The sequence below is a fragment of the Tauraco erythrolophus genome, chromosome 20 (assembly GCF_009769465.1).
Source record: "Tauraco erythrolophus isolate bTauEry1 chromosome 20, bTauEry1.pri, whole genome shotgun sequence".
Classification (NCBI taxonomy): Eukaryota; Metazoa; Chordata; class Aves; order Musophagiformes; family Musophagidae; genus Tauraco; species Tauraco erythrolophus.
Window position 1 is genome coordinate 11,872,344 of NC_141484.1, and position 25,389 is coordinate 11,897,732.

At 41.5% G+C, this 25,389-nt stretch overlaps 1 protein-coding gene across 3 annotated transcripts in view; it reads left to right on the plus strand.

Annotated features, from left to right (window-relative positions):
• The window catches only part of MYH10 (myosin heavy chain 10), a 104,384-nt gene that overhangs the window by 45,380 nt on the left and 33,615 nt on the right, over nucleotides 1-25,389 (plus strand). For 2 of the 3 annotated variants that reach the window (XM_086623964.1, XM_086623965.1), the window contains exons 4-10: nucleotides 6,503-6,605; nucleotides 12,280-12,309; nucleotides 16,201-16,293; nucleotides 20,144-20,207; nucleotides 21,859-21,957; nucleotides 22,887-23,030; nucleotides 23,334-23,429. In XM_086623964.1, the coding sequence (XP_086480090.1) occupies nucleotides 6,503-6,605; nucleotides 12,280-12,309; nucleotides 16,201-16,293; nucleotides 20,144-20,207; nucleotides 21,859-21,957; nucleotides 22,887-23,030; nucleotides 23,334-23,429 (629 nt within the window). The remainder of the gene's footprint in view (nucleotides 1-6,502; nucleotides 6,606-12,279; nucleotides 12,310-16,200; nucleotides 16,294-20,143; nucleotides 20,208-21,858; nucleotides 21,958-22,886; nucleotides 23,031-23,333; nucleotides 23,430-25,389) is intronic. The other variant, XM_086623966.1, reaches the window with a different exon arrangement.

The following is a 25,389-nucleotide window of genomic DNA, read 5'->3' on the forward strand; positions in this document are numbered from 1 at the left end:
ACAGGACACGGGGCAATGGCTTTAAACTGAAAGAGGGGAGATTCAGATTAGATCTAAGGAAGAAATTTTTTACAATGAGGGTGGTGAGGCACTGGCACAGGCTGTCCCAAGCAATTGTGCCTGCCCCATCCCTGGCAGTGTTCAAGGCCAGGTTGGATGAGGCTTTGAGCAGCCTGGTGTAGTGGAAGGTGTCCCTGCCCATGCCAGGAGGGTTGGAACTGGATGATCTTGAAGGTCTCTTCCAGCCCAAACCGTTCTGTGATTCTATTAACCCCGCATCCATAAGAAATCGATTCTGGAAAAGTGGTGCAATGTGCACAAACCTCACTGTACGTTTTTTCGATCTGTAAGATGTGAAGTTGTAATTAACAGCTTTACAGGCTTTTTATTTTTTCCTTTGAGAAGCTGCAGCTGTTGATGTTTTACGAAGTTCTCTTGTTTCTCTTTGATGATTGCTGTCTGTTAATGTTAATGGGTGTGCCAGGCTGTTGGAGGCCGATGACCAAGATGAAATTTCTGTTGAGGCATACTGGGAATCTGAGAAATACTCAAACCTTGCCTGGCTTTGTTGCCTTTAGCTGCAAGGCGACTTTAGGAAAGTCAAATATGAAAACGTGCTGCACTGCACTTTTTAAACCTTCTACGTCCTAAATTGGAGAATCTTACCACAAGCTTCTGGTATTCCCAAAACTGAGACTGGGCTTGATAAACAGTCATTTAGCAGCTGTACAAGGATATCTAATCTGAATTGGCTTCAGTAGGAGTGGTGGGGTGTGGAGGGAATAGAGGCTGCTTATTAAAGGGCAACAGCAGCAAATACCAAGCATTTTTCTATACAACCTCTGGCTGGAGTCCAGCTTGTAACATTCCCTGGACAACTGGCGTTGAGATGATGTGAAGCATCTAGAGAGAGAAATGAAGGAGCTCTAAAGCAGCCTTGTAAATAGTAAAGCCAATTAGTGACTCTTCTGCGCTAGTCCTGAGTATCAGTTCTACCTCTTCACTTCAGAAAATTAGCCAAGTGATTAAGGCATCCTTTTAATTACAGGTCTTGACTGTGAGTATCTGTTAATTTGTAACTGGCAGAAGATCTGCTCAGTTGTGTCTGAGAATAAGTGTCTCTTCTGTTCTTTGCTGTTGTGAGAAGGACAAAAGAGTGTTGTTGGGGCTCTTACTTACGCAGTTACTTTCTCCTACGGACAACTCAAGTGCATAGTTTCATGGTTTGGGCCTTTAAGTGGCTGCTTTGTATGGAACTGGCATTGCCAGCCGCAGGACCTGGGAGGAGCAGGTCGGGATTCCTGTGTCTGGTGAAATTGGACACCGAGAAGAACTTGCCAAGGTGGTGGGACCACTTCTCCTTTGCAGAAGGACTTTCTGCTTCTGGATGAACTTCTTGTCCCAGATGCTTGTTGGTGATCAGGAATGATAGAAATAGACTGAAACTCTTAGGGCAGAGGAAAGATTTGAGTGATCCAGGCTCCCAGTGTGGAACATACTGGCTTGTTTGGTTAGTTTTCAGTAATTTAAGTCACAGAGACAATCTGTCATGGGATAGATGACACTAACTGCATCTGACCATCCTAATTCCAGATGCTTATCTTCATATTGTTAGCTTGCAGCAGAGACTTTGTGCACAGGTAGCAAGAAGAAGAAAAGTCTGTCTTTGGAATTTCAAAGCTTGCTTTGCACACATTTTTGTGTCCTTCTGTCTTACGGGACTCACGGCACTACGCCCTGCATAGCCCGTGATCTGCTATGAAATTAGTGGCTGGAAGGGTGCCAGCCCTTGCAGTGGGACTTCAGTTAACAACTTGAAACTAATTTGACTTCCCTAAAATCCAGAAACTTGTTTGCCGGTTCAAGAAGGCATGGTGGTGTTGTCTTGTCCTGCCATACCGAGCGCTGTAACTATCACAAGAAGATGGGTAGATGTTTCAAACCTGCTTGACAATAAGAAAAGCAACTGTTTCACTGCTGTTTTCTTTTAGAACAGCCTTTCCCCTTAGGATAGGTCTTCCCCAGGCAGGCATTTGACCTGTTCCTGGAACGATGACTGCCATTACAAGTGGGCTGTATGGGAAGAGCACCCTGCTCTCCCAGAAGTCGGAAGATCACCTTCCATTCCTGGTTGGTGCCTGTTTGCTTCCCAAGCTGAGTGTCTTCTCCTGCTATGTTTGTTTTGCCCTTTTTCTAGGTGGCAATCTGTTCAGCAGAGGAAATGCCTCTTCTGTGCAAGGTTTGGGCTAAGGCTGCTCAGGGAAAAAAAAACCTGCAGCTGGCTGAGAAGTCAGTCATTAGTGTTTGCTAACCAGATAGGAGCGGAGATAAGTTTGCCTGAAGAGTGCTTTATTGAAAATGACACTATAGCTTTATGTGCAATGAATTCAAAACTGTGTAAAAATTTAAAGTGCTCATGCTAGCTGAGCTTTTTCTATTTTAAATGTGCTTGAAGGTGCCTCAAAGCAGAAGCTTTTCTGCTGTAGGGAAAAGCGCTTTAACTCTAAATACTGTGTGAATTTGCCAGTGACTGTCAGATCATAAAATCATAGAATCGTCTGGTTGGAGGAGACCTTCAAGATCGAGTCCAACCATTCACGCTGCACTGGCAGAGTCCCTAAACCATGTTCCTCAACACCAAATCCACACGGTTTTTAAACCCCTCCAGGGATGGGGACTCCACCACCTCCCTGGGCAGCCTCTTCCAATACTTCACAACCCTCTCTGGAAAGAAATTCTTCCTGATGTCTGACCTAAATTTCCCCTGGCGCAACTTGAGGCCATTCCCTCTCGTCCTGTCCTTCATAACGTGGGAGAAGAGACCGACCCCCATCTCCCTACAGCTTCCTTTCAGGTAATTGTAGAGAGCGATAAGGTCCCCCCGAGCCTCCTTCTCTCCAGACTGACCAGTCCCAGCTCCCTCAGCCGCTCCTCACAGGACAAGTTCTCCAAACCCTTCACTAGTTTCGTTGACTATTTTCTTTGACCTGTCTCTGTAACATGGTTTGCAATGGAGAGATCCTTCAGTTAATTGGTGGAATAAGCTTATAGCCCGAACTTGAGGCTATTGCTGAAGATGGTTTGCTTGCTTGGATGCACTGTCTGACATAGCCCATGGCTCGAGTTGGTACAGTGTTCCAATTCAGTCTCAGAAGGTTTTCTTTCTCCTAGTGGTGGAATTGAGCCTGAAATAAAGGAGGTGAAATTCTGACCCTGCTGAAGTCATTAGCAAACTGCCATTGACTGAAGTAAGGCTCGTATCTTAGCCAGGGGGTTTCACTGTTTAATTTATGGTAACATATTAATTCACTTGTATTAAAACAAGGTTTTGAAAAAGTTAATCTTTAGCTTCATGATACCGTCTCCATTCCATAAATATTGTACATAGTGTTACTAAAAGCTTACCTTTTTTGGGCTGGTTGATAGAGGTAGAGGCTTTAATTTATTTTTATAATTCGTGTGTTTGCACTCCTGGGAAAGAACTAAAGTACGCAGATGTCATTATTTCTGTAAATGAAAAGGACTTTATCCTAAATCTTCTAATTCTTTTATGGTATGTGGCAGCAGACCTATCTAACACCGTACTGCAGGAAATAGTTGGCATACTTGTAAGCTCCAGGGAGAGGAGAACTCGGATGATAACATCCATTAGTGTTGCTTTTGAATGAGAACTTGCATAAAGACTTTCTCTGAAAAAAAACCCACTATTAGATTTAAGAACCCTTTAGCAAAAGGAATGTGTTGCGAGCGTTTGACCTTCCTGTGCTGCATGAAGCTTTACTGGTGTGTGTGCCAGAAAAGCTTGTTGACTGGTGGACTCTTCGAAACCTGTGTGTTCCCCTTCTAGAAGGTCGACATCTGGATTGTATTGTACTATTTTCTCTTCACTGGGTATGTCAGAGTAGATTTTCCTCCTTTAAAACTTTATGAACTTTGTTTCTGTAATTTGACAGAACAGACTATTTATCAAGTTTTAAAGGCGCCGCTAATAACGTGTTCCCAAGCTCTGATGACAATAAGAACAAATTGTATTGTTTTCAAATGTAAATGTGTATTTTGCTGTACTACCTTTCTTACTTCTCTTACCTGCTGGAATGGTTTAGCATTAAGCATATCTTAATACACATCTAGAAACAGGCAAGACTGCTTTTATTATTGCTTATAGTCATGAATTATGTTAATGTAAACACTGCAGTAAAAGGGAAACTAGAAGTAGACTAATTGGAAAGCAAGAATTGGCATCTGAGGTCTTCTCCTTGTCAATCTTCACATTTGTCTTGTATGTGGTGACTCTGGGCTAGGTAGAAATAGGATTTATTTTTTTTTTTTTCCATTAAGAGTCAGTGTGTTGTTCTACTTGTAGCGGTCCCGAAGTGCAGCTGGTTTCTGTGTTGCGTATTGATGGTTTCTTGGCAAAAAGAAAACCCGGTTATCCATTAGCTAATTCTCAGAGTAATCTTTGTAACCAGCTCTTCAGGTATTACCTTCCAAGTTTTTTTCATGCAATGAGCAAAGCTAGCACAGTCAACAAGTTTCAAGGGAACTACCCTTGCTATCTCCAGGAAGTTTGGAGTGATTGAGTACAGTGATTTCTGAACTTCCATATTCTGTATCATTTTCCAATGATGTTTGTCTTCTCATGAGGAAAAATGGACCAAAAATGGTTTTAGACAGGCTAATGTAGCTGCTCTTGGAAGCAGATGCCATCAACAAACTCGTGTGTGCTGATTAATGGCCTAGTGTTGCAGGTCACGGTTCAGTGACTGAGACTGGGGTAAATACCCCACAGCTCGTCTGCAGAATTGGTTTATTAAGTATTTTCAGATAAATGTTTTCTCCTGCAGAGCATAAGGTTTGACACTCTTCGGGCAGGTCAAACAGATGAGCTGCTTCACCTGAAGCTTGTAACTAGCTCTGGTGGGCTTCTCTTCCGTGAGGGATTTGCTGAGCTGCCTCAGTCCCCATTACTTCTTGCTCATGGATGGAGAAATGCAGATACTGCCATCTCTTAGCAAGAGGTCACCTCTGCTAGAGCAGTTGTCCTGTGGGTTTCCATGCTTTGAGAGGATTAGAAGGTAAGAAGAAACAAGATTTGCTTTGGAGTCGTTCTCTTTGGAAATCTGGAGTAATATCCTTTCTGTAGATGCAAAGTTAAAATCTCAAGTGCTATATTGTCTCATTTTTGCAGATGTTAAGTGTAATGTGAGGATAGGGATGCTTCTGAGCTGCCTGTCTGATCAAGAAGTGCAGGTCTGAAGGTACTAAATACTGAAGTAAATGTAGACTGGGGTATGCAACATGGTGGAGGAGGATATTTATGAAGACTGTAAGGGAATGTACTTAAATTCCCTGCGGTAAATTAACGTTTCCATTGTGAGTATCTTAGCTGAGAAATAGGCAGGGACACAAAATGTGTGCTTGTAATTCTTACAAAGTAGTTGGCTTCCGAGCTTTAATTTCTGCAGAACTGCTTTCACTCTTTTCGTGCAAATGCCCATAAAAAAATCCTTTTTAGTTTCTTACATTTCGAAGTTGCTGGTGGCAGTCACTGTCTCACTGGAAATGGGATCTTTCTCCAGTAGTTTACTGCCATTGAATCATGGCTAAGTTAGACCTGGTAATAATCCCTTTGATGTGTGGATTTTTCCAAAGACCAGACTTGGGTTTAAAAAAAAAAAAAAGAAAAAAAGAAAAGAAAAAAAAAAAAGCTGTAGTGCCATCATTTGTGATTGCTATGATGAGAACTTGGTCACATTTCCTGTCTAGAACATCCCATACGTAAACCTTGCAATAAATTCTGTCTAAACATGTTCTGCTTTAAATCGACCTCTCAAAAATGAAATGAGCATTTGCTCTCTTTATTGATCTGTGTGCTGTACCACTCTGCACTAATAAATTCATTTTTTAATGAATTCGTGTAGCCCTGTGGCCATAACTGTATTTTTAAACTGGCTAAGAGTCTGAGCAGTGCAAAGAATCTGTTTAAGAAATTTACTGTGCTTTGAAACTGGCTTCTAAAGACACTGAATGTTTCCATCAACTTGGTAATTGTCATAACCAGCTCTTGGAATATAAAATATATTAAAATGATGCTAAGTATAAAAGTGTGTTTATATATCTCATCATTTAAGAAAAAATAATATATATATCTCTACACTCTGAAAAATAGTCTCTGGCCTTGTGATCAAGGCAGAGAACAAATCTGTTTCTTGTTACTTGAGGTAACAAAGGAGTTTGGGCATATAGTCAGAAGCTTTTAATTAAATTAATGTTATGCATTATATCAGCATCTTAATGCTAGGGAGATCTTTAGGATGAAGAAAGTGTTTTAAACAAATACCTCGTAGTTCCCTGCAGCATCGGTGCTTTTGGTTTTAGATGATTAGTGAATGTCTGTTGTGTAATCGAAGCCGTAAATGGAGTGAAATGAGGTTCCTAGAAACAAAGGATTGATAAGTTGTTGAAAATTAATTTTCATGGAATTGTCTGAAATGTTTTGCAGAGGGGAATCTGGTGCCGGGAAGACTGAAAACACTAAGAAGGTTATTCAATACCTTGCTCATGTTGCTTCCTCCCATAAAGGAAGAAAGGACCATAATATTCCTGTAAGTTGGGATATTTTCTGGCTTGTTTATTGCTCTTTTTGAAAACTGCCATCTTTGCATTTAAAAACCACAACTTGTGTGTTAAAGATAAGATGTAATGTTATCCACATAATTTTGTCTCTACCGTTTTCTCTTTAGTAGTGGCTGAAATGAGAAGTTACATCAAAATTTCCATGTTACCTGTTCTACTTCTGTTGTGAAATTAAAAGCTTTATGCAAACATTGTAATTGGAAACAGTATCAAACCTTTCTGACGCAGGAAACCCCAGTTTTCCAAAAAGTTTGTTAACTTGGGCAATTCTTAGTGAATTTAGTTCCCACCAGGTGCAGTTTTCAGTACTATATTTGTGAACAAGCTTTCTGTTCTTTCAGAAATGAACTTGTAGGTGGGAAAAATCATCATTAAAAACTGCTGTAGGCTTGCTATATCTAGAAGTCAGCAGCTAATAAAAAGCTCCGATTTTATTACACTACAAACAAGAGCATTTCACGTCAAAGAATCCTGGGTTTTTTGGTAACTTGTCACTAACTCCGATTTATGTAGAACTTTCTTCAGATTTACTGTCAGACTTCAAAATTTGCACTGAATTTTTAGTAGTGCTTTGCTTTAAAAAATATGAGTGCCTTTGAATAACTGTTGTTACGAGCACGTGGATCTCTTTGCAGTGAAGTATTAGTTCAACTTGCTACTATCATTAGTGCTGCTGTACACCTGCTTTGCTCCAGTAGTACTGCAGGGGGGGTGTCCAGTGGTTGGAAGCTTTCAAACTGTATCATCTGACTTAGCAACAACAATTTCTGTAATTTCCACTGCCTGGCACTTACCATTAAGACATTCTTGAATGTGTCAATGCTCAAAGTCCTGGAAAAACAGGAGATGACTTTTGATCAGTCCGTGAAGAAAAAAGCAAGGATTTGAAGTGGGAGAGAGGAAGGATTGCTCTGTAGATTTGGAGAAACCTTGAGTGTACGCGGAAACTCAAACCTTTGCTTAAATCAAGGGCAAATAATGTGACCCTGTGCCTTGATACTTACTCAGACTGTTGCTGGTTTGTCCCATGGAAAAGGTCAAGGTTAGTCCAAGTGTGTTGCAGGTTGTGCCCACAGCAGTCACGGCCTCAAAAGGCAGTTTCCTCTGGCTGGAGGGTCAGCAGTGTTAGGTGGGTTTTAATGGCCTTGTCTTGTGTGTTGGGAGAATATGTGCTCCGGGGAATGCTGCTTAGGATGTCGTCCGTCACACTTGGTCATGTAGGTTTTGATTTATCAATGTTCTTGGCTTTACCACTGTGTGACCTTGAACAAAGCCAGCATTTTTTTTTTTCTCTCCAATTTCTACAGGAGTAAAATTGCTTACAGCTTTTTGGGGGAGAAGGGAATTACGCAGAGAAGGGAATTGTGCAGGGTTTGTACCAAGTACTTCTAAATATTCTATTGACAACTTGGAATAGCTCAGGTTGAAAGAGACTTTGGGAAGCCTCTTGTCCAGCCTCCTTTCAAAACGTCCTTTCCTTCAAAGTTAGATTGCATTGCCCAAGACCTTGCACATCTGAGCTTTGAAAATCTTGAGGGATGGAGATTATGCAACTTCTCTGCAAACCTGTTCCAGTTTAAACCTTAACCACTTGAAGCCCTATTTTTGATTGTTTAAAAAGTACTCCATGTTTGTTTGGTCTCTCTCGTGCTATGTTTCTGCGAGCACGGCGTGCCGGTACCTCTGCTAAAAGAAGTACCCCTTTTTGGGCTTTGCCATCATAACAATTCCCGTGGCCACTCACTGGGCTTGGAGGCTGCAGGCTCAAAGTGTTCTTAAAAAGTCCATCTGGTTTTAAATAAGTTTCCTCTGTTGCTCATTGTGTGGCTGCAGAACTGTTATGAAGTGAAAACACAGAAGAGAAAGAGGAAAGCTGGGGTGGAAAACATCAGTGAAGGGAAGGACGAGTTGTCCTCTTTAATGCAGCGTTGGCTAATTCCGTTTAAATCGCTGGTTGAACTCTCTGCTTACCAGTGTGATCAAACGGGATGGTGGCCTTCATCTCAAAGAGTTTTGAAGGTGGTTGTTGTAATCAGCTGCTTCATGAACCATCAATATCTGTCATAAAGACTAGAAAAGTTTTTTTTCTTTCTAAAACATAGTTCAGGCACAGTAAAAAGGATAGGATAGTGTCCTGAAAAAAAGTCTGATACTCTAATGGAGCATTTCGTTCAGTACAGTGCCATAGCAAGCACTGAATTAAGCATATGTTTATGAAAAATGCAGAATGTTTGTGTAGCCAGAACAGTTTTGAAAATACAAATGAGTCTCCCTTGTTCTGTAAAAATTAATTTTTATTTATATATTGCAAACAAAACATCTAACCTACACACCTACCACTCCAAAGTTAGGAAGTGTCAGAAGTGGGGTTATATTTGCACTCCTAATATGTTCCTGTTTACATATTCATTAGAAAACCGCAGAGGGCTGGTGCTGATCCATAGTACCCATCTATACCACCTTTGTGTTATTCTGTGCACAAAGATGCTAAATAGTCTTGTTAAATAGACTGCTAGGCATGGATTTATTTTTATCCATCCTGTTACAAATAATTCAGTGACACACCTGTTACCGAGACTGTTCTGAATGCTGCATGGATTATTTTTTTAATGAATCATAGGATCATAGAACCACAGAATGGTTTGGGTTGGAAGGGACCTCATAGATCATCTAGTTCCAACCCCCCTGCCATGGGCAGGGACACCTTCCACTACACCAGGTTGCTCAAAGCCTCATCCAACCCGGCTTTGAACACTTCCAGGGATGGAGCAGCCACAGCTTCTCTGGGTAACCTGGTCCAGTGCCTCACCACCCTCAGAGTGAAAAATTTTTTTCTTATATCTAATCTAAATCTGCCCTCTTTCAGTTTAAATCCATTGCCCCTTGTCCTGTCACTACATGCCCTTGTAAAAAGTCCCTCTCCAGCTTTCCTGTAGGCCCCCTTTAAGTACTGGAAAGCTGCTATAAGTTCACCCCGGAGCCTTCTCTTCTCCAGGCTGAACAGCCCCAACTCTCTCAGCATGTAATGAAGCAATTAGTATTCTGCTGAATGAATAATTATCTTCCCAGCACTGTTCTGAAGTCTGTCTTACCTGACAGAGTGCTGTAAACATTACAAACAAACGTAGCCCCCAGTTGGACACCTGAGGCCACAGCCAGAGCAGCACTGGTGCTGTGCCGTGTCACAGATGCTCACTGCGTGGTTCTCCAGCAGCATGGTTTGTGAAATGTTCGGCTTATGCGAGGAGCATCGCGCAGGAGCCCTACCCATCTCTTGGACAGCCTCACATCTGGCATTCAGCTGGTTATCCATGAGACTTTTCTTTCTCAACAGCCTTCTTTCCTGGTGACTGTGTGTCCACAGAGGAGTCCTGCATAGCCCTTACCGAGTCATCCTCAGACAGAGGTCCTGTGGGAAATGGACTCAATAACACATGGAAACCACAGAAGGTGGAATTACAGCGCTCAACAACCTTAATACAAGCATTTCCTAGTTTTTGAGTGTTTGACTCTGTAGCCTCACTGTCTCATTTCCTGTTGAATCCTGAGGAACGTTCAACGTACTGTCTTGGGCACTGCACTAGGAAGTGTGGGTGGTGGTGGTGAAAATGTAGAAGAGAAGCTTTAGTAATTGTGGGGCTTGGCAGAGCTAAGTGGGACTAGGGTAGTCCCTCGAATTGGGAATAGAGACTGGGCCTTCTGTAGCCAAGTAGTGGGGAGTTAAGTTCTTAAGTAGTTCTAAGTAGTTAAGTTCTAGTAGTTAAGTTCTGCATCCATCCCCCCCTGCTGTCTCTGCTTCCAGTCATCCTGGTACTATGTACCTCTGGTTCAGATGAACAGAATTAGACTTTTGGTCATTTCCCCTCTCCCCAAAGCCTTCCCACCCCAAACGCCCTCTATTTTCACTCAACTCCAGCTTTCATGGTGGCACCGTTTTAAGCTTCAGAAATAATTACTGCTACTTGCAGGTTAATGGTAACTTTCAGTGGCTTCATTTGCCTTTGTAGCTGAAATCCTAAATTACTTAATTTGTTTTATTAATTTCAGAAGGAACATAATTGGTTTTGAAGTTCAGGGTCTTGGGTAGACTCGCTCAGACTGAAGCTCCTCTTAGTGAGGATTTCCCAGATGAGCTTTAAGTGCCCTAATTTAAACAGAGAGAAGTTAAATATGGGTCTGATTACGCTCAGCTCTGTTCCTAGCCAGGGCAGAAATGGGCACCCCAAGAGACCAGTTCATCTTGTCTGAAGATAGTATGTAGTGACAGGACACAGGGCAATGGCTTTAAACTGAAAGAGGGGAGATTTCGATTAGATGTAGAAGAAATTTTTCACTCAGAGGGTGGTGAGACACTGGACCAGGTTGCCCAGAGAAGCTGTGGCTGCCCCATCCCTGGAAGTGTTCAAGACCAGGCTGGATGAGGCTTTGGGCAACCTGGTGTAGTGGAAGATGTCCCTGCCCATGGCAGGGGGGTTGGAACTAGATGGTCTTGAACATCCCTTCCAACCCCAACCATTCTGTGATAAGCAGATGAAATGCCTCTTAGGTTCCTAGGTGTACCTGTCCTTCTCCAGTGATTACACAAGCAGTGGTAGCTTATCTAACCTTTTTTTAAATCCCTGAGCTGTTTTCCAAGCAGGTATGATGCAGCTTTGCAAAATTCACATCACTTAGCTGAATAAGCCAAACCTTTGCCAGCTGCTTTACAGAACTCTGTCAAAAAATCCGTTATTCTGCACTGAAACTGTGCTAGTTGTTTAAAATAATAGATATGAACGGAGGAAGTGTGCATCTGGCATGGTATGAAAATTTCTTGGGGGGGGGGGGGGGGGGGGGGTGTTTTTCAACAATATTTTCCCCCTAGGCTCTCTGATGTGAAGCTCAAGATTATTAAACTTGCAGACTGAACCAAGGAACTAATAATGAAATTAAAAAGGTCTGCAGAAACCGTGCAAATTTGAATTTTGAGGGAGTTTATTTTACTTTATTATATTCATCTTTTGTTTTACTGTATTACATCCATGTTCTATTTACCCTTCATTTCTGGCAAAATTTGAAGGTCTTCCAGTTTCTTAAGATTTTGCTGCTTCTCATGTGGATGGTTGTTCTTGAAAGAAACAAAGCTTTTGTCAAATTATAGGTTTGCATTTCTTAAATACCTGAAATACAGCGCAAAAAAAAAAACCCCAGACTCCATAAGTATTGCTTTCCTCCTGGTTCTTTCATAACCTTTTTGATTTTTGAAGAATAATGATCGTCTTATCCATACAAAACCACCTTCCAGTGAGTAAGGCTGTAGAGAAAGTTACTTGCTGTTGTAGATTTGTTTTTGGTTGTTGGGAAAAACTGTGGAAAGCAGTGCACAACTTCTTAAAGTGTTGCCCTTTTTCCTTGCTACTCAAGGTCCATGTGTTGTCTTGTGTTTTATTCGGAATTAGTCGTTTGCATGAACACAGGTTTTCGTATTTTGCACTTGCAAAGACGAGCAAATAACTTCTTTTCAAAAACTGAATTTAAACAATTTCTATGAAGTGAGTATGTAGCTGAACTAAACCTACTGACGTTAATAATTTGGGATGTAACTTGCAGCTGGAATGCTTGCTTGCTTGCTAACATGTGCATTTGTTTGTTTGCAATGGACAGCCCGAATCACCTAAACCCGTGAAACATCAGGCAAGTGTTTTTCTTTATGCTTTTAAAGTTCTATAGGCAGAACGATGTACATTCTTCTATTTTCTGTCGGTTTGCATTTATAATGTGGGAAGTCTTGCCGAGCTATACCGCTAATTGTAAATATTTAGCTGGCTGTGAGAGATGGGACCCTTGAGCAGCTCACAAGCTCCTCAGCGTTGCAGAGCACTTCTCCCCGCTCGGAAGTGGTGTTACTCTGTCCCGAAGCAAAAGGTTCACCCTCTCCCTGGATACGCTGGCTGTAGACGTGGTTAATGTGCTGCTGAGAGTGCAGAACGCTTTTGATATCAAAGCACTCAATAAAAGAGCTGGGTTAATGGAAGCTCCCAAATTCTCTCGATTCACACGCTGTTTTGGCTGAATGTTTTTATAGCTTCTCGGTAACTTGATACAGAGTTTGACAGCAAGGGGGAAGCGCTTGGTGTAACCAATTGTCTCCTGAAATCACGCGTTTGCCCCGACTTCCTGGGCTAAGTGGTGAGAGTGACGTGGTGTCTGTTGGGAGTCGCTGCCTGAATCAGTGTTTGAGCTTCAGCTGCTCGTACCCATCAGGCTGGCCGGCCCCCCCCTGTTTCCCACTGCCCCAGCCCCTCTCTTCCCCTGGGCAGCAGCACCAGTCCCTTCTAGACCCCCTCCTTGTACGAGAGTGGGAATTGCAGCGCTCCCAGTGCCACGGAGCATGGAGAGGAGCGTTAGGTGGGAGTTGAGGGTAAGACTATGGAAAGAGATAAACAATTGCTGCCATGTATTATGCAAGATAAATGCTCTGCTCTCTCACCTGAGATGGGAAGTGATGCCTGTTTGTCATGGCACGGGCTTTTGCGTAAAGAAAAAGCTTTGCAACAGCTCTGTTGGCGTAACGGGCGGTTGGGAACAGAAGGAGCTACCATGAGTTAGTTTAGCCGACTGTGTTTTTCCCTTTACACTTTTCTGAAAGCTGATTGTAGTGCAACTTGAACCGTAGTGCAAAGGAGGAACCTCGGGTTAGGTGTGGTGTATTGGAAGCAAAAAGAAATCCGACGGACAGCTGTGATGCCTTTGCTAGTGTGTGGTGACTCGTTAAACCTCCGTGACCCAATCCTGCATCTGAGCCCACGGTCTCTGTTTCAGAAGTTACAGACATTCCGAGTGTTTAACCTAATCCTCCCTCCTTGCAAACCTCAGTCAATTCTAAGGTTTTTTATTAAAATATTTCTCTGTTCCAAAAATAGATGGGGCAATGTTTAGTTTAACCCTCCTTTTGCTTCGAGTTAGCATGTCAGGGTTGAAACAAACTGTTTGTTGGCAAACATTTTAAATGTATCAGTGGAAACATGCTAATCCAGAAGTGTTGGTACTGCATAAACCATGATCATTAACATTTCTGTTTCGATGTCATTTTGAACTACAGAGTGGATCCCTGTTGTATGTGAGTAGCATGTAGCTCTCCCTGCCTCACCCAGGCTTCACAACGAACCCAGTCACTGGGCTGCTGATTTTTCTGAAACTGAGACAATAACCTGTCCTTATCTTACCGCTACCCTGCATGAAATATTGCATGACTTCACTTTTTCCACAATACTGCTTTTTCCAAGTTCAGTTTAGATGCCTGTATGGGAGATACGCCTATGGGCCAAATTTACACTCTTTCCGAAACACTGAATGTTTCTAAAAAGCATTTTTAAAAAAAGACAAAACCTACAAAAAAAACCCCAATGCACACTCTTCACTGGATGGAGGAGACTATCAGCAGATTTGGAAGTGGGGGAGAAAATGATAAGCCCCCTCTGAAGGTGGTGTCACTACCACAACTCTCTCTAAAAAAGATAATTGGGTTTTGGCTGTAAAGCAGTTCATCTAAAAGTAAAAACTACTAAATCAGAACCTGTTTCTCGTAGTGTGAGAGGTTTGCTGTTCCTAGGGATGGGTAGGGCAAGTCTACTGGCAAGTGCAGACCGCAGACCCAGCTGGGCTGTGATCACTCTGCGCCTTCTCATGGCTTTCACCCCCATCTCGAGGACCCAACTGAATGTTGGCTTCACCTCCTCAGAGATGATCGTCAAAACGAGCTACTAAGCAGTTTCTGCGTTCAGTTGGAGAATTTCAGTGAAACTACTTTATGATGCATCGCTGAAGTTCCTCTGCACAGAACCAGATCCAGGGTGTGACACGCAGAAGCGCGTTGAAGCCCGGACGAAGCAGCGCGATGCTCTCGAGTAGCACAGCGATGTTCTGGGGAGGGTGCAGTTCTGAAGCCAGTGTGCCTTCTCCTCCAGAGTAGCTAGAATTCGAAGTGCAAGCTGTGCCATGCTTGCTGCGTTCAGTACACGTACCGTGGTTGTTCCAGGCTGTGTTCAGCACGGTGAGCAAGCGTCTCGATTTTATTCCTGGTGTCTTAGCAGGAGCTGTTGGTGTGGTTGGGAGAGGGAATGGGAGGAATAGGGTGAGCAAATGCTTTCCCATTATCTGATTTGTTTACACTGAAAGCTTTTAGAATATAAATTGCAGAGGTGCATATAGTGGTTGTGACAGTTTTTCTCCAGTTGTGGATTTTTTTTTTGTCAATTTGAAAGTACTCCTGAGAACTGTAATGTTGCCAGACCTAACACATCGTGCGTAGACATTGAGTAGCGTTCAGTGTGCTCCAGGCTAAGGCTCTCACATTTATTTCTTCTTTTGTTACTTCAGAATTCAGAGAATATGTGCTCCCAAAGGGATTATATTTGGAAGTAAACAATTTTTGAGCAGATAACTTGAGGTCACATTAAAGAATGGGCAGCCATTAGTTTCCAGGAGGACTTGAAATATATTTCAATATACGAATAAAAGCCTCTTTTAGGTGTTAACTAGTGAATTTTAAAAATTCCTGTGTGAAGAACTGACCTTATGTGGAAGCCTTAAGAGACTTATGTTTCCCATTTTTGGATGCTCAGTCTGGGGCCTTTATTCATCTATGCTATAAATAATTGGAAAAAGCAGGTTTATGAACACAAATGTCTTTTTTTTTTTTTTGAGACTACATTCCAGACAACTTCACTTTTTTTTTATTTAAACAATCCTTCAGAGCAGGAAGACAGTATCATATTTTCCTATGTACATACATGCCTCTTGGGCTCATGGAAGCAGCACAGACTTTTTTTGTTACCAGATGTCTCATGGGCACCAATTGTAAAACCTGTTGTGCAATTTCCTTGAGATAAGTACTTTGATTTCTACATCCATTGGCTTGAACTTAAAGAAGCACTTGAAAAAATGCATTAAACATACTGAGCAATGTTGGCTGAATTGAGCAATTTGAAAATTGATGATCTTTGTATTTGGTGTTGCTCAGTTCCCATTATGCCGTTTTGGCTGCTTCTCAGGTGCGTTCAGGTCAGAGATGTTGCAGTGATATGAATATCTGGCTGATTTGAAAGTAAATTTGGAAATAGATGTTCCAAAGTATCTGTATTGTCAAATCACTAAACAGGAAGTTTAAGAATAACTGCGCTAAAATCTTAAAACAGTTCAATTAGTTTTTCCTCTTAAGCACTCAAAGTCTGTGCCTGATTTCATGAGCCCTAAATGTGGATTTTCTTTTCCATGTTCAATGATTTTCAACATCCATTAAGTCCTATTTGGTCGCTGCTCTGTTTGTGTGTGTATGTGTGTGTGTCTTTTTAAAAAAAAAGACAAAACCTACAAAAAAAAACAAACAATACACATTCTGCACTGGATGGAGGAGACTATCAGCGGATTTAGAAGTGAGGGGGAAAATGATGAGCCCCCTGTGAAGGTGGTATCACCGCCACAACCTGGGTGAAATGACTGTCAGGAAGCAGCACAACGTAGGAACCCTTGATCACCTGGGCACTTGCTTATGTCTGTTTGTTCTTCTGTTTGTGTGGTTTCTAGGGGGAGCTGGAACGTCAGCTTCTTCAGGCGAATCCCATTCTGGAATCCTTTGGGAATGCAAAGACAGTGAAAAATGACAACTCTTCCCGCTTCGTGAGTTACTCCGTTTCTCTTTAGAGTCTGTAAATCTGGATTACTGTTGATGGAGAAATTTCCTTTTTCAGAATCTATCTAATTGGTATCAGAAGCTTCCTTTGTTCTCTTTCCTCCACAAATTCGGGGTCTCACAATGCTTTCTGCACTGTGGTGGGGTCACTGAAGGCGCGTCCTCACTGGCTCTTGGCACAACTTGCTTTAATTTCATCCAGTTTCTAACTTCAGGCATCCTCACATTGACAGTCGTGTTCGTGGTATAACAAATATAACTATGCCGTAGACCTGAACTGTGGCTTGCACGCACAAATCACTGCTGAACTGCTGTAGAGCATGAAGGAGTATGTCATCAACATGGAATTTGTCTGAATTGTCAATTGAATTGTCATTGAATTTGCCTTCTTGTCAATAGCTATGACTTTATCAATTGACTAGTTTAGAGAGAACATCCTCAGTTTTTTAAAAAGGCACAAAACTTGCACGTAAAAAACAAATTTCCATGCCCTTCTGTTTGATTTACCAAAGGAAAGTCCAAAAAACAGTGTGACTTATTCGAGGTGTTGGGCACTCTCGTAGCTGGCTGATGTTTTTGTTGGGTCACTGCCTTCTGTTCACATACTGTTTCGGTAGCAGATAACCACTTTTGATGTGTTCCATTGTTTTAAAAATAGTGGTGGAGCTCAGGGCGAACAGCTATTTACCACTTCTTAAAACTTCCTTTCCTTTGGAGGGAAAAAAACCCACATCTCCCATTTCAACGGAAAGATGTTTTTAGTACGACTTTAAAACTATATAGGAGGTATTAAATCTTTTTTCTTGTGAGAACAAAACTAAAATTTACAGAACAAATGAAAGATTTCTTGGCTGCCTTGATGTTTCAGCAGTTGCCTGGATTTATAATGTCTGAACTCAGCTGCAGTGATAAGGACTCTGGAAAACTGTGACTAAATCCTTCAGCTTTTTCAATCAAGAAGGGAGAGCAGAGTACTGTAGAAAATCATCTTTGATAATTTTATAGCCACATTATTTACAATATTTCTTGATGCTTATATATGTTGGGTATAGGATTTATAATATCAACAGATTTCACTGCACAATTGTTCTACTTTGTTACATGTCTTGAATCCATCAAAGATTGTACTAATTTAATGGGAATATTTTTTCCTGAAAGATGTTAACATCTGGTTTGTATTATATTGAAGTCTGCATTGCCATCATGAACATGATCACTCAGATGGCTCCAGCTCTATTTTTATAAAGGAGCAAGTTTAATGCACTCCAGATGGTGTCATCTCAGGCAGAAAAATAATCTCTAGTAACAACCATTTTAAAACCTGACTTAAAAAAAAAATAGATGTCCTCCCACAAAGTGAGAAGTGCTGTTGTTCAGCCTCTGCGAGCTCGACAGTCTTCACCATGCGGTGTGAGGATGCCAGCCCGTTCCCTACTTGCTGATAATACCAGATAGGACTGAGATAAGGCTGGTGTCAAATCAATTTTGATTTATTTCTTTTTTTCTTCTGCCAAAAGCAGTGTTCTTCTGTGTTTTGGGAAATAAAGTCTCTAGTTTTCAGAGAGTGGGCTTGCTGGGTTTGTGTGGCAGAACGAAATGCTTCCTTCTGATGTGGTTTTTACAAAGCCATGTACTTGGTGCTGCAATGATAGTGTAAACAGAATTCAGTCGTTAGATGATCACCACTACAGTCTAACTGCTAAATTAAAGATTTGATAGCAAGACTTGCCAGTGCTAGCTAAAAAGAATGTATTAGTATTTTGCTTTTAAGATGATGAACTGGATAAGTGACCTCTCTAGTGCAGACTTCAGCGATGATGGAACTTTGAGGCAGCGAGTGTGTGGGTCCCCTCTTGCCCCCCCTCTTCTGATGTGTCAGCTCGTTTAATGACTGCGTTTCCTCTCCGTTATCTTTGTTCATGGAACTGGGAACTTGACAGTAGAAATTGGATAACTTGTAAGAGTGAAACAGAGTAAAGTAGTTCTGAATTATATCAGAAAAAGCCACTGACTAGACTTTACGTAATATTTCATGTTTGTCTTCACATGTAACAAGGCAAATTCAAGCCATGTCATTTGAAGAAGGCTCGGTGGTACCTGTTCTGGATAAAAAGTTGTCAGCTGCCATTTTTGACATGCTAGTGCTGACACGTGTTAGACATCTAGTCTGTTGGCTGAATTTCAGTAAAACGTCAGTTCAGTCTTTGTGACAGCTATAGATACAGCTCTGTGGATTTGTTACTAAGCAAAAAGTATAGATGCTTCAGTTACAAGCTGGGCTTAGAGTGCTCTCTTTCTTCATGCTCAGAAATCTGAGTTCAAGCAGGTCCCTGACAGGGCTGATGAGCCTTGTTCCTTGGCACGGTCATTTTAGTGCCGCTCGCTTTCTGTCCAAACTGCAGGTTAAGCAGTAGGGAGTAACCACTGAAGCCAATTTAAAGTATTCCACCAGTTTTCTTGAAACTTGGAGAAATCACTTTGAGCTGAAGATGTACAACCACAGTCACGGAGCAGTCACTTTGCTCTGAGACTCAGTCAAGATGAGGTTGGTAGGTCAGTTGTACCTTTCTCTCGATTCATTGGTGCGGTTGGGGGGAGAAACTTGGTCACTCTGGTGTAAACAAATCTTTTTGACATGGATGGGCTTTTTCAGGGAAGTCAAGAAGGGGAGGATGTTCTGGTAAGACGTTACAATAGGTCAAATGGTTGCAGCAACTTGTTCAGGTGTAAGTCTGCAGCATGGCCATATACCCCTCCAATGTACACGTAACTAGGTCAGGCCATTGCTGGGATACATATGTTCTACAAGCTTGTAGAGTAGAACATTTACTATGAAAAGCCATACTACAGTCCCTGAGCTGAACGGATCTGTCAAACGGGAATTCACTTTAACACACTAATCAGTCAGACTTGAGATAAGTGAGGATTTGGGTACTGATTGTGAGAGTGCTTTCAAGCTCTTTGCAAGAGAAGTTGTGGCTGCCCCATCCCTGGAAGCGTTCAAGGCCAGGTTGGATGAGGCTTTGGGCAACCTGGTGTAGTGGAAGATGTCCCTGCCCATGGCAGGGGGGTTGGAACTAGATGATCTTTGAGGTCCCTTCCAACCCAATCCATTCTATGGTTCTATGATTTCAGAAGGCCTCCACAAAAGGTAGGTGGCTTGTGCAGATGTCATCAAAAGAAGCATTTAGGAAGTTGTTAGCAAACTGCTGTGATGCTTCCTGGTCTCCAAAACCTGTTTGTATGTGAATAGAGAACTGTAGAAATTGGATGCAATGAAGATGGAGAGCCCAGTGTAGTCACTGGGTATTCCCACTGGTTTGTTCACGTGTTTGCAGTCAGGGGAATTACCTAATGGATTCACAAGTGCTAACTTGAAATACAGTAATGATGCTGTTAAAAGTGGTCCAACTCCAAGCCAGAGTCTGTTGTCCTGTTGGGAATGTTCATAGCCAAGTGACCAATCAGACTGGGGAACTGGTGTGGCTTAAAGCTGTACGATACAGCCCCTTGCAACTACTTTCTTTCCAAGAGCTGCTCTACAGGTGGGAAGCATGCTCTTTGTTTAGTCCTTTGTGGAAAAAAGGAGGGGTGTGTGGAAGAAACAGGTATATTGTCTCTCTCAGTCCTTTCTTTACCAACTGCTGGAAAAGAGAAGCTGTGCAAATAGTGGCCATCCTGGTTTTGGAAATGGAAGTAGAAGTGTGTATGGAATGGAAGTAGAACTTGTGTGAAATGCTTGTTGTATGAATGCAAGTAGGATTTTGGTTTTTACAGCCAGTATTATTGTCGTAATAAAAAAATTAGTAATTACAAAACCATCTCTTTTCTTTGCAGGGCAAGTTCATTAGGATTAACTTCGATGTTACTGGTTATATTGTTGGGGCCAACATTGAGACATGTATCCTGTTTCATGCCACATCATTGTAAAATGCAAGTTTCCCGTTTGTTTTGCTTTTAACCCAAGAATTCGTTGGAATGCAGCGAAAGGTTGCCACATTCCTACATTCCTTTGACAACATCCATCTCTTCCTTTGTTTCAAAATAGCTGGTCAAATATCACAAAGTCAGCGTGCTTCCTCGTGCTTAGAAATCGGACACTCCAAAAATTAGCTCTCTGAAATCTGCTGGATTTTCAGATTAGCCTTAAAAGCAGGGCATGTTAAAAAAGGAAACAGTTTAAAGCGTGCTTGCTTTATGAACATTTCTAGAAAATAAAAAAGCTTTCCTAATCAGAAGCTGAGCTACTGTAGTGTGCCAAAAGCTTGGTCTTGCTCTCGTCAGCGCTGCAGAAGCAGCTCTCTGCCTGGAAGGAGGCGGTGCTCGGTGTAAAGCGGTAGAGCTGGAGGTGCTGGGACACCTTCTGTGTCCTTGGGTCTTCTAGATACCAGTGTAGGTTCCGTAACACAAGACCTACTAGCAATTAATATGGAAACCTTTTTCAGTTTTAGCTTTAAGGCTTTATTTATGGCTGTGTAAGAACAAGTCAAAATACTTGCACTGAAAGCCCTTCTGTAAAGTTGTTTTCCTTATACTACATGTGTGTATAATTTTTTTTTTTAGTTTGTTTAGCCTGTTTTCTAGGGGAATAGCAATAGGGTGGTCACGAAATTGTGAAATTGGAAGTCTTAGTAACCAGTATCATGTGAGTATTAATCATAAATTATGCTGCAGTTAAACTTTCATTTTGTTACCATGAGTTAAACTGCTTAAAATTAAGTGCATTGAATGTTTAGAACTATCATAAAACGTGATTTCTCAAGCAAGCTGGGAAGTTCTTTATTTATTCAAAATGTACTTTAATGATAAGTGATTTTTTCCTTCAGCATAGCACAGGAATGAAGGCAGTTTTTGCTTTCATGAAAGTTCAGATGAACTGTTTCGCCTAGAGCTTTGTGAAAACAGGAGGACTTAACTCTTGGAGAATTTTTTTCTTCATCACAAGGACTCATCGTTGCTCAGAACCTGTGGCATTTCAAATCCCTGTCCCATGTTCATTCCACAATATGGAATAACAAGAAATAGAAACTTAAATTATATCACAGCTTATGTGATAATTAGGTGCTGTCTGCTGCGCTCGGTGGATTTGGGAGCTGTTTAAAGGCAGCGCAGATCGTGTGTAAAATGCAAAGCTTGAGAGAAACGACAAATGCACTTCAGATAAAGTCCTTTGGAGCTCAGCAGCTGCTGAGTTCTTGATGTTAAGAGTTCAGTGATATCCTTAACAGAAAAAGTGATTAAAAAAGAGTGGCCAGCTCCCCTTCTCCCTTGGACTTCAGCTGATCGTTACAGACAGTTGTCAGCTGTGTGTAGCAGGGAAGTGAAGTCAACAGCCAAGAAATGAGTTTGCTGAAATTAAATGTGGGCTTCTACCAGTCTGAATTGGAAACCTCTTACTTAAAGTTACTGAAAGTTCATAGTGAACGTAGTCCTGTCATTGCTATCAAAGTTCTACTTGGTCTTAAAGTAATTATATCTCCTGCTTTGAAAGTTTTGTTTGCATTGGACATTTTTAACCAAAAATTAGAAGTTCCTTGACTAGTTATAATCAGACTTGTTGGAAAAGTCTCGCGCTGTTCGTCAGGCTAAAGATGAGCGGACGTTTCATATCTTCTATCAACTACTGGCTGGAGCAGGAGAGCACCTGAAGTGTAAGTTGAGAATCTCATTTTGTAAACCCGTTGCTTACGAGTGCCATGTTTGTTGTTTCAGTGTTAAGTCGCGTGTGAACTGTTCTGTGCTCTTGGAACAGGGAGTTTTAAAAGACAAATGAAAAGCCAAGTGGCTTTATTGTGAAAGAACTTGGTTTTTATCACCCATACTGTCGAGCAGCTGTTGCATTTCAAGCAAATGGCTCCTACTTGACAAAGTCCAGTTTGGGCAGCCCTGGCTGGGAGTCACTGGATTGAAACTGCAGTGCTCCCAGCTGATAAATAACGAACCTGGTCGGTGATGACAGCTGGATCTATTCTGGACCGTGCCTTCAGACTGGGCAGAGGAGCAACCATTTTACCAGAACATAATGAATCTCTGGAGCTTTCTTCAGCCAATGAAGTACTGTGTTGGTTATCTCCTACTTTTTTTTTTTTTTCCCTTTGGTAACTGGGAATTTCTGTTAGTTTGTGATAAGTGAAACTACATGAAGACTTCAGAAAACTGATCCACTCTTTATCCTCCTATATTAGATAAACTGATATTCAGCATCCTTGATGTAGTAATCATCAACACCTAACTCCGTTTCTGCCCATGTCTGTTACCTTTCAATAGAAATATTTATTTTAGGATGTTTGAAACCAAGATTTGAGATTATGCTGGATCTGAGTTGGGTAATGTTCTGTTTACAGACTTAATGCATTAAAGATCTAATGTAGGTTGCTACAGACAGGTTCTGGCAATCTGGCTTCAGCTTCCAAGGTACACTCACGTTTTTAGAGTTTCAGAAGCTGGTGTAATGGCTCATAGCCGTGTTTGAGGAACTGATTTCATAAAGCATGGTTTGTGCAGTTGGCAAGGACAGAGTACAGGTGGGTGTGAACGGCATTTCTTTAGCTTATTTTTCTGTTTCTTCCCTCCAATACAGCTGATTTGCTGCTTGAAGGATTTAACAATTACAGATTTTTATCTAATGGCTACATCCCTATTCCTGGGCAACAAGACAAGGATAACTTCCAGGAGACTATGGAAGCCATGCATATCATGGGATTTTCGCATGATGAGATCTTGTGTAAGTTACTGAACCTTTTGGATTTTAAAATGTACTTTTTTCTCTTGCATGCATGCACACACACTTGCTAAGTTAACGTCACCACATTTAATGTTGCTTCAGTGTCTTGACACCCTGCAGCAAATGCTTGCTTACCATCAGCTAGAGTTGACTAAAGCCCTTTACCCAAAAAGTACAGTAGGAGCTTTATTTCCCTTCTGATCTTATACTCTGAATTTGGAAGTGGCACAAATAACAGAAGAAAAATTAGTGAAGCTGAGCCCTCTTCGATTAAACTGCTGCATATGTCTCTTGTTAACACAGCAATGCTGAAAGTGGTGTCTTCAGTGCTACAGTTTGGAAATATTTCCTTTAAGAAGGAGAGAAATACTGATCAAGCTTCTATGCCAGAGAATACTGGTAAGTTGATCACGTTTGTTGTGCTGTAGTTTTCTTCCTGCTGTTTTTTTAGTGCATATCTTTAAAAGTACAGAGCAATCTTCTGAGCTTCCTTGATGGCATTGTGTGCCAAAAAGAGGCCGTGACTGTTGCGGTAGTAGCCAACGGGCAATTAGTAAAACTCTCCTCTTCCGTTCTTATAATGCAGACAAATGTAAGTATCCATCAACAGAATGTATGCTGTTTGCTTTGCTTCTAAACTTTGAACACGTAGTTCAGTTGTAGTCTTGTTTATTGCTACCTACAAATAAGCAACAGCAAAAAGTGCATGCTTAAAGCAGTTTGTTTTCTTTGGTTCTTGACAGCAGTTTTCTTGCCAATGATAAGAACCCCGGAGCCAAGCACAACTTCTGTAGTGAAACGGCTGAACATAAGAATGCTGTATTTTAGAAAAATCTGATTTCTGAAGTGGCGTGGCAGTGTGGCTAAGATTTAATTTATCAGTTATACTTGCAATGCCATCAGCGTTTCGAGGAGTATATTCACCAAAAAAAAGATAGCTGCTGAAGCAAATCTCAGATTTTTCATTTAGTATTCAGCACCAGCCTATTAAATACTCCGATGGAAAGGCAGCTCTGAGAATTGACATCAGTGGAACCAGCAGTAAGAACCGTCATTCACGGGACCTGCTGCACATGCAGAACCCAAACCCTGGGCTGTGTCTTGTTTCATAACTGTCCTAAATTGCCGGGCACGTAGGCTGCTTGCAACGTCCAAAATTTGTGTCGTTTCTCAGGGCGGTGGCCTGCTGCCCACAGGGCTCCAGCAAGCAGGTACGGGTTCAAGTGCAATAGTCGTTGGCTCGATACTTGGCTGGCAGTTGGCACTTTGAGTTTTGCAGCGAGGAAACCAGGTCGGGTGAGGGATTAGTGTTTTGGGCTCTTAGTGCCAGCTCAGACAACTCAGCTGGGTCACTGCCCACGTAGGTGTGATGTGGGAAGATACGGATGCTTCTTACTTCCTGACTATCTTGACTTTTTTTGTGTTACCATTGTTCGTTGGACATGAATTCTGATTTATAATATTAGATATAAATACATTGATGCTACTGAATATTTATAATGCTGGATGCAAAAATTCTAAATTATAAAGCAAAGATGCTGAAAAGCTCAGATCATAAAGCGTGTTTCTGTTCTCTTGTATTTAAAAATGTCTTTATTTGGTGAAGTGGTCTTTGTTATTGTATCTTTCTGAAGACACTGAGTGAAACCAATCTCTCCCTTCTTGTCATCTCTACTGTCGCATCTCACTGTAATGGCTTTCCTTGGAGTCCTCCAGAGAAATAAGTGTCTTGGTAGTGACTCACCTCATTTAGAGGCAAGTGTCTGAGATAGGTCAGGTGAGTGTCTTCATAGAAGGGAAGGAACTTGTGTAGATAGTGGAGATGTGAACCTATTCAAAGAGAATGGAAAGCGAATTCTACCTTATTGATAACAAATATAGATAAACAAATACCAGTCTCAAGTATAGACACAAGAGATGGCAAGAAAGCCATATAGCCTTCATGGATGAAGAGGAGGGAGAAGCTGTATGTATTTAACACTTACCAGCTTTGGAAGAAGCCTTTCTACTGAAAGGGCAGCAGTTCATAAGCAATCTTATAAAGTTCATGCTTCAGATATGATATGAGCTTTTTCAGTATCTTTGCTTTATAATAATTCAGAACTTTATATCCAAAATCTGATAGTAACAAAACAAGTCAGGATAGTCAGAGCTTTCTGCTATCACACTTTTTTAAATGGACCTTCCTCAGTTATAAACAAACAAGATGAATTATGCTTTTTTTTGAAGTGCAAGATTAATCAAGCTGAAGTAGTGTGAACCAGTCCTACCCTTCGAAGTGATAGAGCTTTGACTTGAAAATGATTTTGTTTCCTTCAGTTGACCCTCTGAAATGCTGGCTACAGCCTCCGTCGGCACC